Here is a 16764-nt window from a genome sequence, read left to right as displayed (position 1 = left end):
TAGTTTCCCTCAAAGAATAAAGCCTGATTTTTTTTTTGTTTCTTCATGATTTGTTAACAGACCCCATGTAACAAGTAGCTGCCACTTGATTACAGATAAGATTAAAAGATAATTTGAATGGAGAAAGGACATCTTTTGGAATTTTATTGTAGCCTCTGGTTTTAAACTAAACCCCTGTAGTTTAGATTACAACTCTATACAATCTCCATAGTAAAACAGTTACTCTGTAGCAGCTGGCTAACCCTTAATCAAGACTAAAAGACTACTTTCCATGGCATTTTAAACAATGTGGCTTTAATACCTGGTAAACACCCAGTTCGTGGCCAATATTTATTACAACAAGAAATGAGAACGGTTATCTTTTGGAGGAAGAAAAAAACCCAACAAATTAATTTGTCACAAACAGTATTTATACAGCCAGTAAAGTCATTAAAATGTTTTAGTTGCTTGCAGCATGTATTCCATAACATTTACTTTTAATATTTCTGGTACAGCAAAGCACTAGCACAGGCTGTACCACAATCAGTAAAGAACATTCTTAAGGAGCAAATGGAAAAAAATTTAAAAATAGAGATGCTTGAGAACAGAATCAATCCCCAAATATATACGTGTATGCATCTAACAATAAAAGTTGTGGCAGGTTGTGAATATAATTTTATATGTCTGCTGAACTTTTTTTGAAGTTAGAAACTAGGCCTTAATGTGGATGGGAATGAGTAATTGTAATAAAGTTTCATTAAATCCAGAAAAATGTTATGTTTCTTTAAAAGAACCAAACCACAAATCATCTAGCAGCTACATACCAGGCAAAGAACGTATGAAGGCCCAGACTTCATCAACAGTCCATACTGACGGGTCAGCTTGCACCACTGGTAACAAGTCAATGCTCTCTGGCATTTTCCTAATTCTTAGTTCCCTAAGTTCACGTTCCCTCTCCCTTTCACTCTGTCTCCGCAGACGGGTTGTCATGGCAGCCGGAACAGCATCTTCATGAGAAGCCGTATCTTCTTCTGCAGATGGATAAGTAATTGGAAGCTGGAAAACGTAGTACAAATACACTACAGTATTATATTTTATTTGTAATTCCCAAAAGGATGCCATAGTTTTAAGCAAATATTGCACAGACCTGTCTAAGAAAATGATCTCGTGGTGCCCCCTCAGGGCCGCTCGGCCGACGCCCGCGTCGCCCGAGACTTTGGGCATCTGATTTCCGATTCCAGCGACTGGTCTTGTCTGATGTGAACAGCCCAAATTTCTTAGTGCAACTAAGGCTGTGCCTAAAGAAGTAAGATACATTCAATAAGGCACTATTAGTTTTTTTTGGACTGCGTTCAATCAAGTAACAGTAACACTGCCCACAGAAATGCTGCCCAAAGACAGCAACAGGCATCAGAGAAACGTCAAGGAAAGGGATCTCAAAGGCCAGTTACTCCAACCCCTTGTCTTGACGCAAGATCAAGTACATCTCAATCATCCCTGGAAGATGTCTGTCTTTCCCATTCTTAAACATTTTCCATGAGGGAAATACCTTTGCACTTTATCACAGAGTCCGATGCTGCTTCTCTAAAATGCTCGCTAAAGGCCCTACAGTCACAGTAAATATTTTGCTTCCATTTTCTCTACCTGGCTGACACCCAGTGAAGGAAGGATGGAGGCAAAAAATCCCATCTTCCTCTTTAGGGGTCAAATCCCTTCTTAAGATTGTTTCCCTGGTAGTCTCCCAACAAGTACCAAACCAGAAATATGTATTTCCACTACTTAAAATGGGAATGTCTCACACGGGGGATTAAAAAAGTAGCAGACACAAGAGAAAGGTGATCTGTAGGTAGAGTAATGCCAAAAAAGAATGAAGTGGTGATTATAAATGGGCAATATTTCCCTTTTCTAAAACATCTGGGATTAAATATCCATTTTCTAGCTGTAATGATGGAAGGTTTTACTATGAATTCTTCCTCTCTTAACCACAACAATGGAAGCAGCAAACTAAGCCCAAGAGAGATAGAAACCAGCTGTCTGCCAGCCATGTACAAGTAAATGGCATCACTTATTAATTTCAGGAAAGGAGAAGCTTTAGAAAATACTAAATTATTACTGTTTACAATTATTTTACTCTGAGCAAATACTGAATTTTTACACTGCTACTGAAAGCGTTTAAGAATGTTTTTTGCCTGTGCAGCATTTCAATTATGACAAGCTAAATTCAGCAGGGTTTCTCCCCAGCATCACACAAACCTGTAAGAAAGCCCACCTAGCCCAGCACTCCTTCTCTGACACTGCTCCACCATCAAGAGGAAGACAACAGGATTATGAGAAATATTTAACTATTTGTGGCCCATGAATTTTGGCACCAATTTCCAAACACTACCTCTTAATGGATTTCTCTTCCATGGTCTCTGTCTCCTCCCACAGCCCAATAGCATTCACGGTGTCCTATGGTAAGAGGGCCACAATTTAACTAATTCCTTTTGTCTGTCTTCTTGAAATATATTATAATCTACCACAGGCCTTTGCATCTGTACACTCTGCAAACACAGGTAGAAAGCACTCGTGTTTTGTTTCTTTATTTTTCAACATCAGATACTATTTGGGTGCTATTCCATTAACCAGGTAACAATAAGCAATAACTGGAGAGAGTACCTTTTAGCACAGGACGTGGAGCAGAATCTTTTTGACCGTAGAAATTTATTAGAATATCCCATTTTCCCACAAAACTCACACTTCAGAAGATCATTTTCAATTTCATCCAGTCCCTCTAAAGAAAAGAGACACAAAGAAGTCAGTTTCATTGACACAAAATTACGTTCAAATTTCTCATCTCAAGCAGGGAGGTAGAAGAATTTTTAAAAATCTAAATTTAATTAAATATTTTGATTAACAGAAAACTATGCAAAGCTAAGCAAGTCATAGATTTCACTCTCTATAAAAAAGATCTTGAGCAAACTGAGCTCTACTGAACTTTCAATTAAGTTACTCGATGAACTTAAACCAGCTTTTCTGTTAAATTTCAAGCCATCCATGAGCAAGTATGCCCTCATCAATGGAGAACAATTAAAATAATTGTTACAGTTCTCAGGAATTGTTTATAGACAGTTAAGAGAACTGAGCATTCCAGTGTGTAAATCCAAGCTCTCCCATAATGACATTAATGCATTTAACCTTTTAAAATATTTTCTTTGAGTAAGCAACTGCTACAACCAAAGGGACTTGACATTGAATCTTATCTATGAAAAAGATGAGCTGCATATAAGAAAAGGATTTTAGCACCTACTGATTTCCAGCCTTCTGGAATATTTTACAGAATATACTACAGGATATTTTTCTGTTATTGTTGAGATGAAGAGGCACTTTCCCTGCTCATTGTGAAGAATTCAAACACCAACTGAGAAAAGCATCAGTGAAAGAAAAAGCAGAAAAACCCAGCAGAAGGCAACAAAGCTGCACACAGATCACATGCTGGATGTCTAAGCCCTCTGCTGCTGGATGTGTATCTCGTGGGTAGAATATGGTTTGTACACAGCCTAGAATAATGCCACCCTATCTGCAAACCAACTTGACTTCTGGCACGGAAAAAGACAACCCTTATTCCTGTGCACCATCTGTGAAAGACATCAACAGCAGCCAAGGACTGAAACTGGCACAAACTGAAATGCAACATTTTGTGTTCATTCAGGTTAAGTAAAAGAACCCAACTAATGCAAATGCAGGTATCAAAGTTTAATGGAAAGATTTTAACTACAAATTTCTAGAAGTCTGTTATAGGGATGTAAACTCACTAAGCTGCTTGCTAACACTGTTGTATTGTCAAGGCAACAAACAAAAAAGCACTAGTGCAGCCAAGAGCTGAAAATACTGAGAAGGTTATTTGAGTAACATATCCAAGGCAGCAGGACTCAAAGTCATAACTGAAGTTAACAAATACTCTGTCAGTGTCACACTGAAAATTACCATGTTTGCAAGTCTCCAACTTAATAAGCTGGTATCACACAGAAAGTAAAAACTGGAAATTGGAAACATAGCAGATGTGACCAATCTTGCAACTGAAGCTAAAAAAGTACCAGAAACCCTTCAGATAAATCGCTCACTCTATACAAAAACAAACAACCCTCACTCCCAAACCAGGTCATGCTGTGTAGAAAAGTGCCAACAGAGTGAAGGAAAAATGGATGCTATGAGCTTTTCTCTTGCACATCACGTGTTTCTATCACACATACAACCATACACTGGTTTAGTATCACAAAATCTCCTTTGCTCAACTTCTGCATATGTAAATGTGTCAACACTAGCTCATCTAATGAGTAGTTGCAAATTGTGTTCCTAAATCTACCACCAGCTGTCAGGAACCATAACTAAAGGCAAAACACATGAATGTTTAAACAATTACATGAAACAAGGGGACAAGCTGTTTGAAAGCTGAGAACAATATGGTGTTAATGTTGAAGAGTTCTTAGAGAATGTTACTGAAAACAAAACTGAATTAAGATCTCCTACAACAAATGAAAAGTAAAGTAACTCCTGCAAACAGATCTGCAAATACATAAGAAGATACACCAGAGGGCAACAAGTTTGTTTTGTTCCAAACACACTGGGTGCAATGAGGTATTAAAAAAGATGTACTCTTGATCAAGAAAGCAAGTTTATTTAATAGCAATTTATAAGCACAGTCATGAGGTAAGAAGCTTAGAAGTCTCATTTTGTATGTAGAAAAACAGTCCAGCTCTATTGAGCTGTAAAATAACCAAAAAATGTCCAACAAATCATACAATTTACCAGCTGTTTGGTTTTTTTTTAAAGCCTCTTGTGCTGGATGCTTTCATGTCCCTGGACTTGCCACTCAAGTAACTGGTTAAATGGAAAGCCTCTGGGAGATAATACAAAAAAATAACAGCAATTTTAAATCAGTGAACCAAAGACTTAAGAAACTGCAACAATCCACATGCCAGATGTTTGCCTTCTAAAATTTAGTTTGACACGCTTATGTGAAGGTTTGTGAAGAATCAAGTACGGGCCTCAAATTATGTGTAACGTGTTTAAAAAAACGGACTTGGTAATTTTTTTCTTCATTTTTCTACATAAATGACTTAATTATAACACAGTCAAAAGAAAGTTACAGTTACAAAGCAAAACACTTCAATTACCAGCCACTGCCTAAACTAGGCAGTCACTGCAAAATGCAGAAGGGCTCTGGACTACACTGAGATAAACCAGTAAATGCAATCATATAATCAGCTGTGAATTAGGAAACCCTGCTTTATGTTTAACTTTCAGGTACTGTTTCCACAGTTTGACTTCTTTGCACAGATGTTATATCAACATGTAAGAGAACTGAAACCTACCAATCTTTCCTTTCAGCTATATGCTTCCAAGCTAAACCAGCTCCAATAAAAAGTCAGTGTTGAAGCAAGAATGTACCCTTCAGTTTAAGCAGAGATATGCATCACCTGAGTGGTAAAGTAAATGAGCCTTATGCAGGAATTCCAGGAATGCTTACTTGACTTCACTACCAACAAATACTCTTAAGCTCAGACAGAATGCTTTATAGACCAAGCTTTCTACCTGCTCTGCAATCCCTGACTTGGTTCTGACCCAACACACGTATGAGCAGCAACGTATATAAATCAGTGTGGCAAAAAAGAATGCATCAGAACTTAATATACTGAATTTTGGACTAATTTATTTGCTGAGATACACAATGGATGCAGCCATCTTCCCCACAGAACTTCAGTACCTTTTCCCAAGGCAGAAACCACAGTAACTAATGAACTGCCACTGGTGCAGCTACATTGAAAATTCCAATGTGGAAAGATCAGGGGGATGGACTGTTTTAATTAAGAGCCAAATTACAATGCCTGAAGTGGAAAGCAGTTGAAGCACAGCTACCCTGACACCTTCTGCTGCTCAGGACATACTGTTCTGCCTTTTTCCAGCCACTTCCCCATGCAGGCCTGTGGCCAGGAGCAGGCACTGTTTTCTGTCCCTCCTTACCCTGCTCACTCTGGTTTCACACAAGAGCAGGACAAGAACTATTTTAAGAGGGGGAAACTAAGTTACATTAAGACAAATTTAAACAGATGACCAAAACCAGTTTCTGTGCAATTACTCAAACTGTGGAAGGGGAAATTCAGAGGTGGTTGAAAAATTCTCAACTTGAAAATCTTGGATGAATATATACAAAAATGTGAGTTAAAAAGTAACTTGGCTTCTCTGTGCCAGGCCATGGTTTAATTTCCATTTCATAGCACTCATGAGGCTACTTACATTTGGGCTTGAACAGTAATACCGGTGTGATGCATCCAAAATAGTTTATTGCCGAGTTCTAAAAAACATCCATGACACTTATGAAGTCTGATACAGCCTGGGCAACTAGACTGACATTTTAGCTCATGAGCTGTGCCAGAGACAACTGTATTCTAAGCAGGACAAATGCATAGCCTCCGGACATTTGTATGTATCTACAGCAATTGCTGTTATGATGTGTAGCTGGTAAATAGTTTCTATTAAAGACTGCAGGAAGATTCCAGAAGTGCAGGTAGGATAGGATTCCATAATACATACAGAAATGAAGGGAAAAAATGGATATTTAAAAAAAAAAAACAAACAAAACTACAAACCTTCTGCAATCATATCCTCTATCTCTGTGTCCGACGAGTTGTCTGCATGTTTTGCATTCTGCAAGTCTGATTCAACACACACAACACTCATGATTTGACCCTCCACTAGCAATCTTTTTTCTGCAGGCTGTTCTACCAGCAAAGATGAACGACTTACCTGTTGCAACAAAAGCAAAGCAACAGTGATTACCTGAACAACGAATAATTGAAAATAATATTTATGACTTAGCAGTTGTAACTGAGACTAGAATCACAATTTCTATTCTGTACCAATTATTATAGAGTGCCAAAGCTCTAAATACCATTCTTCAAACAAATCCAAAGACTCACTCCTGGTCTGCAATTACATTTAACAAAGGAAGAAGCACGTTATCTAGAGAAATGAAGGTATGGGAAAATGAGACACACATTAAATCAGATAATAAGGGAGGCTCATAGGTTTTTAATTGTCCATTTGTGGATTTAAAATCTTCCACAGTAATTCTTACCAGACACAATACTAATTACACCAACACTAAATAACATTTTAACACTTTGGAATTTTAACACAGATTCAACGCAGAGGTTCAAATTAAGCTGAGGTACCTAGGAGACATACAAACATAAAACCAAGTTACTGCAAATGGTAGCCTAAAATGCAGTTATCTCCATATACAGCCTATCTGCTCAGCTGGGTCTCTGTTTTCATTTAGTACCTTGTCATCCAGTGACACTGGAAAGCCAAACAGCAGCATGAGTTGCAATTATATATGTAAGACAATACAAACAGCATATAAACATACTGAAGTGGTGTAAGAAACATGTGAAAAAAGGTCAAAACCAACATGTGAAAAAATGATTCAAGATCAAAAAAGCTACTAGTCATAAATAACCCCACCCTTAAAAATAGTTTGTTTCAGAAATTAGTAGTAAAAAATTCACAGCAACATTTACACTTACAGGGAATGGCTCTAACCCCTCCTGAATCACAAAGCCTTCAATAACATGGGTCAGGATCTGTGGTTTAACAATAGCCTGTGGAGGCTTATTTTCTAGGCTAGGAATGCTGTTGGGCATTGAGGTGCTGTTGCTCCTTGTCGTTGCTGCTGGAAGCAGAAGAGGTGGTGGTGGAATAGAGGTATGTGAAGGATCAGATGGAGATTTAATTACTGAGGCACTGACTGATGATGTCACTGAAGGCAGGCCACCATGCTCTGAAAAAAAAAAAAGAGCAAAGCGTGTTTTTATCACTTATGTCCAATCACTGGCTCAGAATTCTAGAAATAAGAGGTGATAAACACACGTAGCTCTGCATCCACCATGCTGTAACAGAGGCTTTCCTCTATGGTTTATAGTTTTACCTTCAAAACAAGATGGTTTTCCTTGACAGACTAATTCACGAACAGTTCTCATGTAACCATTTTCCTTAACTCAGTACCTACTAACCATAAGCATAGCTGGCCATTGACTACCTACACAAACCACAGATCCAGAATTCAAAAGAAGAAACCAGTATTTTCAAACATTGGATTCTCAAGACTGATCAGCTGAGGTATTTCTAAGGAGAGCATTTATCTTCAGGGATGCTTTGAGGCCCAGTGACCTGGCTGAGTCACAAGTACATACAGCATTGAGGCATTAAGCATCCCTAAGCACACACACACATATATATATATATGTACACTATATTATATAGAGAGCATGTGTTTGTATATTTAGCATATATGGGGAAGTTACATTGGTTTGCAGGACAATTGACACAAACATGTATATCTTAAAATTCACTGAAGAGAAATTGTTATTGGTAGCTTCTGCATTAGAACAGTTCCTTACAGTGGCAAATAACAGTAATGATGCCAAAAAGAATCATTACAGTGTAGTCAACCATTTCAACAGCAATTTCTGATTGCTGACCCTGATTCTGCAAAATCAGTCTCCACACCAGATCAGCCAGATATTTTGTCCATAGCATACAGCTTTCACTTACAGATTAACTGGCAACTGACACTCCTGTTAAGATGTTAGTATTAAAAATATATGCTAAAGAGCTCAACTAAGCATTTCCTGTGCTCCATGTTATCTACAGACATACATAAGCTGCACTTTTGGGACTGAATAATTAATTTTATCACATGGATTTCTCATATAGTTTCTTCTACTTAAAAAATGATACCACTAAATTATTAAAAAAATATCAAAACATTACCTTTTTCCTTTGAAGTATCAATAACTAGCAGAAGTTTCTAAGCAGAACAGCAACCTTATGTTCTCACCTGACAAAGGATCTTCTGAATTAAGTGCCTCTCCATTCCCCAGGGTTATGGCTGGTGGAGACAAAGTGGGTGGTGTAGGTGTTCTAGCCATTGGGACACAATCTGATTCCTCAGGCATCTCTTCCTCACATACATTCTCCACTTGGTAAATCTGCATCCAACAAACTATTGCTTTAGAGAGATTTCCATTCTATCTTAATACCTTGAAAGAGTTGCATAAATACAGTTTTTAAAATAAATTACCATTTAGAATGTTAAAATAGGCTCATCTCCTAACAAAATACTAGTTTCCAAATTGTATACAGAACAATGAATTCTGGGGACAACACACTGTCTGAGAGCAAAATTAAAGTACTTTGTCACAAACAGCCAAATATAAAGAGGCACAGTTCTCCTATCAAACAGACCAGAGAACTAGACTTTCTCAATATCTTACCTTTATGGTTTACTATATTTATTTACACACATATTTGTAGCTATTTAAACACTTCCACTTTGTAACATAATGACCAGTCTGCAAAGAGTTCTATATTAAACAGCACTGCAATCAAACTATTTCAGAAGAATACACCAAGGCCATCAAGCATCACTGGTTGTAAGAGCTTATATGGTATTTTCCTCAAAACTATTAAAGCAAATCTGCATGAATTGATGACAGTCAGTTAGCAGATTAGAATGCAAGAGATCACTTTGCCAAAAGAAAACCTGGCTTCTACTCTTTTGCCCAATATCTCCCTGAAATACCAGAGTTGAGATTATCAGTATCCTCTTAATATACATTTAAGACAAACAGCACACCTTCTTCTTCCTTATCCTGTTGGTAGCCTGAAGAAAAGGTGACAAGAGCTTCAAGAGCTGTTGATTCTTTTGCTCATTCACATTTTACCACTCAAGCCCAGCAACGTCACCTTAAATGTCAGCATTATTTGCATATAATTTTATTTCACTGATATTTCTTTGTACATGAGTTTAGTTCATTGTGAGAGAAGCCAAAACCTTCAGTTACAAAGTGCAGATGTCCAAGACTAACACTGAATTAAATGGCAGTGATGGGAAACACCAAGAGGGAATAAAAATTCCCCTATTCTTTCATGATGAAGAGGCTCTTTTTAATGGTAGTACAAAATTAATTATATAGAACTCTTATCTTAATAATCTGCTCTACACTTTAACACCTAGTATAAAGATGATTCTCCTACTCACAATTATTATTGCCTACTTTATACTTGTATTAACACAAAGAGTTAAAGGCTTACAGTGCATATAGTGTATTTATCAAAATCCATTTTGACATATGTTGACATATATTTACTTGCCTTTTAAAGTGTAAACATGCTGCAATGTCCTTAACAGGTAAGATTTCAGGCCAAAAGTTGCACTGTAATGACTCTTGGCTGACATTGTTGACTGAGCACCCATTACAAAGAGCCAAAGAAAAAAAAAAAATCAGAGGAAAATGTCTATTGTTTTCTTAAAACTCATTTCTGTAATCAATACGTTTCTTCTGATCCTCTGTCTAGAACCTGGTTTAGCTCCCTCTGAAAACAGATTTGAGGATAAAGGCTAAAGAACTGCAATGTCACCACTTACCACTGGAGTTTCAATCGGTACGGATGGCTGCACCTGAAGGTTTACTGCAACAGTCTGTGGTGGTGGAAGAGTCTGAAATGGCAGCTGGACCAAAGCTTCTGCAGCAGGAAGTTCTTCCTCAGAAACCAAAGTGTTTTGAACCAAAACCTGGCCCTGGGACAGAATTTCAGGCTGCACTTGTAAAGACTGCACAGGCTGCAACGGCAGTTGTTGAATCTGAGTTGAAGATGCTGACAGCTGAGGAGGAGCTGCAAGAGGGATAGGTGTGGACTGCAAGGCTGAATACTGCTGGTGGGGTGCTGAGGACACAACTGGTTGGCCTGGGGAAACTAAGCTGGGCTGATCTACTGACCCTATATGTACAGCGGGAGAAGACGGAAGCGGAAGGTGTGAGGGAAGGTTGAGGGGCTGGGCAACTGGTCGAACTGGACTGGTAGTGGCCTGCTGAGGAGCAGCCTGCTCTGGCTGAAGTGCTGTTGGCATGAGGGAGTTTGCCTGTGACTGAATAAGTGCTTGAGGGTGAATAATTATAGTGGGTGACTGACTAGGGGAGTGAGAAGGTGGAGGGGATACCACTACTGACTGCTGAGCTGACTGGGATGGGGTAGGAGACAGTGTTAGGGGTGGAGGATGGATGTGAATAGGTGAGCAATGAGACTGGACACTGCTGGGACCTGGAGGAAGACCATGGCTTGGGAGTGGTAGGCAGTGCTGTGACGGAGGGGGTTCCTGGCCTGGAGGAGCCTGAAGTGCAATTGGCTGGACTTGCTGCTGCTGTTGCAGTATCAGCTGATGATGGGAAATCTTTGGAGATGGTGAATGAAGTGGGATCTGCTGATGTTTTACTAGAGAATGAGGTTGCAATGGAGAATATGAAGCTGTGAGAGGGGGGGAAAAAAGTGACAATTAGTATTTATTTCTATAAGCCCAGAGAACATTATAAAATATTATAAGAATGGAAGTTTCTACTGTAAAGTAGGACCAGTACAACTTTTTCAAGCCCTTGGATCTATGTTATAGAAATATCTTCTTTGATCTAGTACACAGGAACAATTTATTAGGAGAATATATCCATTTCCAAAGCAAAATGCAGCAATGAATTGAAATTTCTATTTTTTGTGCTAGTTCCAAGATTATTGCTGATCCAGCCTTCACTTATTTAAGAACTTCATGCAACTTAGAACTGATTTAACCTTTGCTTTGAAACAGACTGTCATGGAAGAGATAAGCATGTCCCAATCAACAAGATTTGTTGACAAACTTGAAGTCTAGGCGATATGATTTTAAAAGACTAAACAAAATTCCAAGAGCTCAGTATGAATTAAAACCTTTCAAAGTATGTGCCTGAACTTGAACACACAAACTGAAAGGTATGAATCTAAAAATAGTGCAGCTCTCAGAGACACCACACCACCCTTAAGGGAACCAGTGTCTCCCTAGTAATTCCTTTACAGCATGTGCACACATTTTCCTCCACATGCAAACCTCTTCTTGCTTTGTCTTTTCCACTTGAGAAGCAACTCACTTATGTTATCTTTTTTATTATTTATTCTGTTAGTGAGGATGGATTTTTTTTCCTTTCAGAAGTGAGTTCTAAGAGCATTAGGGCTCAATACCTCAAGAATGCCTGCCTCTCAGTCTCACTCCTCCTCTAAGAGCTGCTACTAAGCCAAGGTGAATTCCACAGAATTCAGACTGTGTAGACTACTCTTACTCTTTCAAAATAAGGAAGCTAAAATGCAAGTATGTTGTATGCATTTTAAATGCTTATCCAACTGACTGCATGCTTATTTGGATTTCTCTCAATAAACAAAACACACGGATTTTGATGAGAGCAAGAAGCTTGAGGGGTTTCAGCCCACATATTGCTTCCCAGATGGCTTGTGCAGACAGACCAGAAATGAGAATGGTTTGTACTGTGATTCAGCTGTGTGTAACAATTTCTATATTGTGCTTGTATTGTGATTTAAGAACATTGCTGTATCACCCTGCTACATCAAAATCCTGTGTAACGTCCAATATGAGCAAGTAAGTACATTTACTATTAAACATCAAACTCTATTCACATGGAATATCTAAAATAACCTGGTCAGAGGGCCTTTGGCTTTGACAGAACCGTAACATACAAATTAACTAATTAAGTTAGGCTTCTTATAGCTCCATTTTCATCCTACCTGGTGTTATGAGGTGCTGTATGCTCGATGTCCGTGTGACCGGTGTCCCCCGACACTCGGGAGTTGGGCTCTCGCCCCTTTTATTGCTTTCTGAGGGATCTGGTTGGCTGCTCTTGGAACTGGGGACAGGTTTATTAGAGCACAGAGACAAGGACTGAGCTTGACTGCTGCTCTTTGGTGGGCCATTCTGGGAACTTGACAACACCCCCAGCTTCTGACTGCGCACTGTCAAGTTCTGAACCTGGAAAATGAGGAAAATGTGAAAACACATCCAGGAAAAAATAGGGAAAAAATAATGTTATGTGATGCTTCTTATCAAAATACAGGAGAAGTTAAAAATCTGCATATCAGAGTAATCTTCAAGCCACAACATTTAGAGAAGTATAGTGAGCTTCAATTATCTTTATCCCAATGATAAAGAAAATACAGGAAAGCATTTTCTCTTATTGAACTTTAAAAAAATGGAAGTTGTTCATTACCTTAAATTTAAATTTGCCTTTTTTTCTCTTTTGTTGTGCTTTCAGCCTGAATGACACAGGCAACTTAAGCAAATGCAATTTTATTTTTACACAGATGCTGCAGAACTGCAGTGGTCTGTAAGCACATTTGTAGAGACTAACATAAACCAGTGCCTTGCGTTGTTATCCATGTCTTAACAAACCCAAGCCCCCTATTTCTACAGCAGAATTAATGTACCTTTTCATCATGACACCTCCAATGTCACAAGAAACAAGAGGTTTGCCTTGTGAAATGTAAATCAGGCAGTGATTATTTTTACTAATGTCTGTTATATCACAGCCGGATTCTGTACATAATGATCCCAGCTTTCCAATCCTACATGCTGAGCTAGAATTTAATTTTCAAGGGTAAAGACTACCCTTGTAGCAGTAATTTACATCATACTTCATGTGAAAAAGAGGACTAATCGTCACCATCCACCATTTTGACTGCCCAATCCCTTCCTCATTGAACAGTTAGTACTTCTGTAATGAACAGCTAGTTGACAATTTATTTCTCCCTGTTCAGTGTGTTGCCCCAGGATGCATTCAAATCCCGTTGTGAAGACACTGGTATTTGTTTCCCTACTGACACACATGAGGCATCCACTGCAATCCTATCTCTGTGGGTAGAAATCAACCTCCAGCACATCTCAACAGATATGGTAACTAATCTGAGATGTCCAGGTGGGAGGGGGACACACATGAAAAGAAAGTAGTATGAAAGCAGAAGGGAAGAAGAAGAAGCAGGAGAGAAGTGTCAGTTCACCTAGCAGTCCATGTTAGGTGTGTCATTGAGACACTGCTAATCACTGATGAACTTCTGAGTTTCTCTGATATCTCTACATGGAAGATAATAATGTGAGATCACTATCCTGTACCTTCACAAACATCTTGGCTGAGTGTACCACACAAATCTATATATATAACCACTTGCATTTTTTTCTTATTAACTGCAACCCTGTACAATGACACTTATTTTTTACAGATTATATACAAATATAGGTTACTCAAGGTAATAAAGGTGATAGCTAATTATGAAGACCTAAAACGTCATCTCCAGGAACCAAATTTTACATATAACATGGTCACTTCCAAACGTGTTGATGATGGCAAACAGCAGACACTGAAGTTGTACTCACTTAAAAGCAAGTAAACTGAAGCACAATGTTTCCTTACTTTTCAGTTTTGGCCCACTCTACTGGAAATGCCCTTAATAAATTTACACAAGCTCACCTGAGTAGCTGCAGACTGACAGGAAGATGAGGAGGATGATGAGACAACAGGAATGTCAGACTGGACAGCGGCCACAGTGGTCGCGGGAGTAAAAATAAGCTGATAAGCAAGAAAAAATATCTGGTAACAGACTGAAACTTTGAAAATATGTGAAAGGAAACACAGTAAGAAATGCAGTATTTTAAAGAGAGATCCATAACTTACATGTGAAACAGACAGCTTCTAAGACTGACTTTTTTTACTTTTAGGTGAACTTACTCAAAGAACAATTTATCATGGTAGTTCAGTAAATAAAACTAAAATATAGTAATGTAAAATATTTGCTCTACATATTGAGAAACATCTTTCTTATCTATACACACATCTATCATCTTTCATACAAGCATTTTAGAGACTCCCTCCAATATTACAAATGAGTGAAACCAAAGCAAAAAAGTCAAGAGATCAGCCCAGTATCTACTAGATTAATGAAACAGGACTTAGACCTTCCAACAAGCAGAGCTGTTATATGAACTATGCCAAGTAAGTTTCATAGCAAGAACACGTATCATACAACCAACCTGAAATCACTAACTTCAGAATGCCAGCATGCCTAGTATTAATTTCTTTATAGGCAATACAACAAAGACAACCTTTATGGAAGCCTTTGAAGAGAAACCATTAGTTAGCCTTCCATATTTTTAGAGATCTCAACTGCAAGGAGCAGCTAAGAAGAAAGCATCCCAGCCACTGCAGTCATAGACCTCTGGCTCTGAATCTCCATGTAGTATAACAGTGTTTCTTCCTATTGACACTAGAAAGCTCTGGTCATTCACTCACACAAGCCATAACAGTGTCTTTATCCTTTACCAAGTACTGATTGGTACCTGAGCATTCATGTAACTTCAGTAATGTCTGTGAAGTCTCACGCAGATTATAAGGTTCATTTCATATGCAGCTCAGGAGAGAAAGTATTAGATTTGAAAAATCTGTTTCGTGATTTTATAATTTCTTTTTAAATTGCCCATTAGGAAATGGAAATGCCATATTGACAGGAAATTGCAGGAATCTAATGAGTTTCATATGACTCTCAAGAGAATGAAAGCTAAGCTCAAGTTTAACCTGAACTCTACAGACAGTAACACAAAGTGCAGTCTTAGTTAAACATAAAATTTTAATCAAGAGTCAGAACTCTGAACGTTACCAGTGCACTGGAAATCAATCTACCTTGAATATAGACAGACTCCAGTATGCTCTTCTACATGGCTAGAAGACAGGTGCTCTTTTGTTCAATCCATTTAATAATCATAGTACAACCAGGCCAAACACACTCAAGCAAACTGCACCAGAGAAACTAAGCTACAGCAATCCTTTCACTTCTGAAGCCTACAGAGTTTCAGAAAATACACATCCACAAACTAGTGACTAAATTCTCAATCCTATCTGAAACTAAAGGAAACCATTTACACAAACAAAATCAAAACTGAAATGAGTAAGTTGAGGGGTTTTTTTCTAGGGGGGCAGGGGGCAAAGCAAACCAAAACCAAGCTTAACAATTGTAATTAAAACTTACCATTTGAGCTCGTAGATACATTTGAGCCTGGCTGGCACTCAGGGTTGGAGAGGTGCTCCCCAGCAACATAGTCTGTTGGGTAATACTGCTGCTGGTGGTGTTGGAGGTCTGTGAACGGCTTATTATCTGTGCAGGTGTAGGAGAGGTGGAGAGGTTAATCTAAGGAAACAAAAATATTGTTCCTGTCATGGAAATTCATTCATCCTAGGGTCTAAAGCCAGAGAGCCCGTGACAAAAATGACAGGGGCAGCTGAAATCTCTGAACTGTAAAGACATGGAAAATATTCTGAGCCAAACATCACAAAACTGGATTCTGACAGGACTGGACATTGTTGTGCTTAAACTGCAAGCAACTGTTCTGCAGTAAATAATATTAATCAGTTATGAATATGAGCAGTTGTAAGGAGTCTGAAAATACACCTCATGGAAATACACATGTACAGAATATGTAGCATGAGCTTACAATATTTTAAGAAAAACACCTGAATTTTAATCTTCAATAATTTTTAAAGGTTTATATTATCTGAGTGGACTGCTACCTTTTCTTATGCTTGTTACGTGACCCGAGCAGGATATTTTTTTGCTGCCATAAATGGACTTTGATTCCTCATTCTACATATGCACATTTAAAAATGACTGGAAACTAAAACTTTATAGAATTTCACATGAAATGCACCTGAACAATTGCTCTTTAGCATCTTCTCAAACAAAAGCTGTTGTGGTTTTTGCTTTGCTTGGTTGTTGTTTTTTGTTGGGTTTTTTTGTTGGCTTTGTTTTTTTTTTTTTCTAACAGAGTTAAGTGCCCAGCTCTTTTTTATCACTTACTCAAAAGTTTTCCTTGAAAAATCCCAGCCC

General features: G+C 38.3%; 1 protein-coding gene across 5 annotated transcripts in view; it reads right to left on the bottom strand.

Moving 5' to 3' along the window:
* PHC3 (polyhomeotic homolog 3) overlaps positions 1-16764 on the bottom strand; it is a 32952-nt gene that overhangs the window by 9579 nt on the left and 6609 nt on the right. For 3 of the 5 annotated variants that reach the window (XM_051626951.1, XM_051626950.1, XM_051626953.1), the window contains 10 exons: positions 15910-16068; positions 14358-14456; positions 12625-12865; positions 10451-11328; positions 8861-9011; positions 7548-7801; positions 6609-6765; positions 2638-2752; positions 1127-1277; positions 804-1035 (listed from right to left, as the gene is read on the bottom strand). In XM_051626951.1, coding sequence (XP_051482911.1) covers positions 804-1035; positions 1127-1277; positions 2638-2752; positions 6609-6765; positions 7548-7801; positions 8861-9011; positions 10451-11328; positions 12625-12865; positions 14358-14456; positions 15910-16068 — 2437 coding nt within the window. Of the gene's footprint in view, positions 1-803; positions 1036-1126; positions 1278-2637; positions 2753-6608; positions 6766-7547; positions 7802-8860; positions 9012-10450; positions 11329-12624; positions 12866-14357; positions 14457-15909; positions 16069-16764 lie in introns of those variants that run through there. The other 2 variants (XM_051626952.1, XM_051626954.1) reach the window with 2 other exon arrangements.

Source organism: Apus apus, chromosome 8, assembly GCF_020740795.1.
Source record: "Apus apus isolate bApuApu2 chromosome 8, bApuApu2.pri.cur, whole genome shotgun sequence".
In the NCBI taxonomy this organism is placed as follows: domain Eukaryota; kingdom Metazoa; phylum Chordata; class Aves; order Apodiformes; family Apodidae; genus Apus; species Apus apus.
The sequence above is the reverse complement of the archived record's forward strand: the minus strand, read 5'-3'. Positions and strand labels throughout refer to the sequence as shown.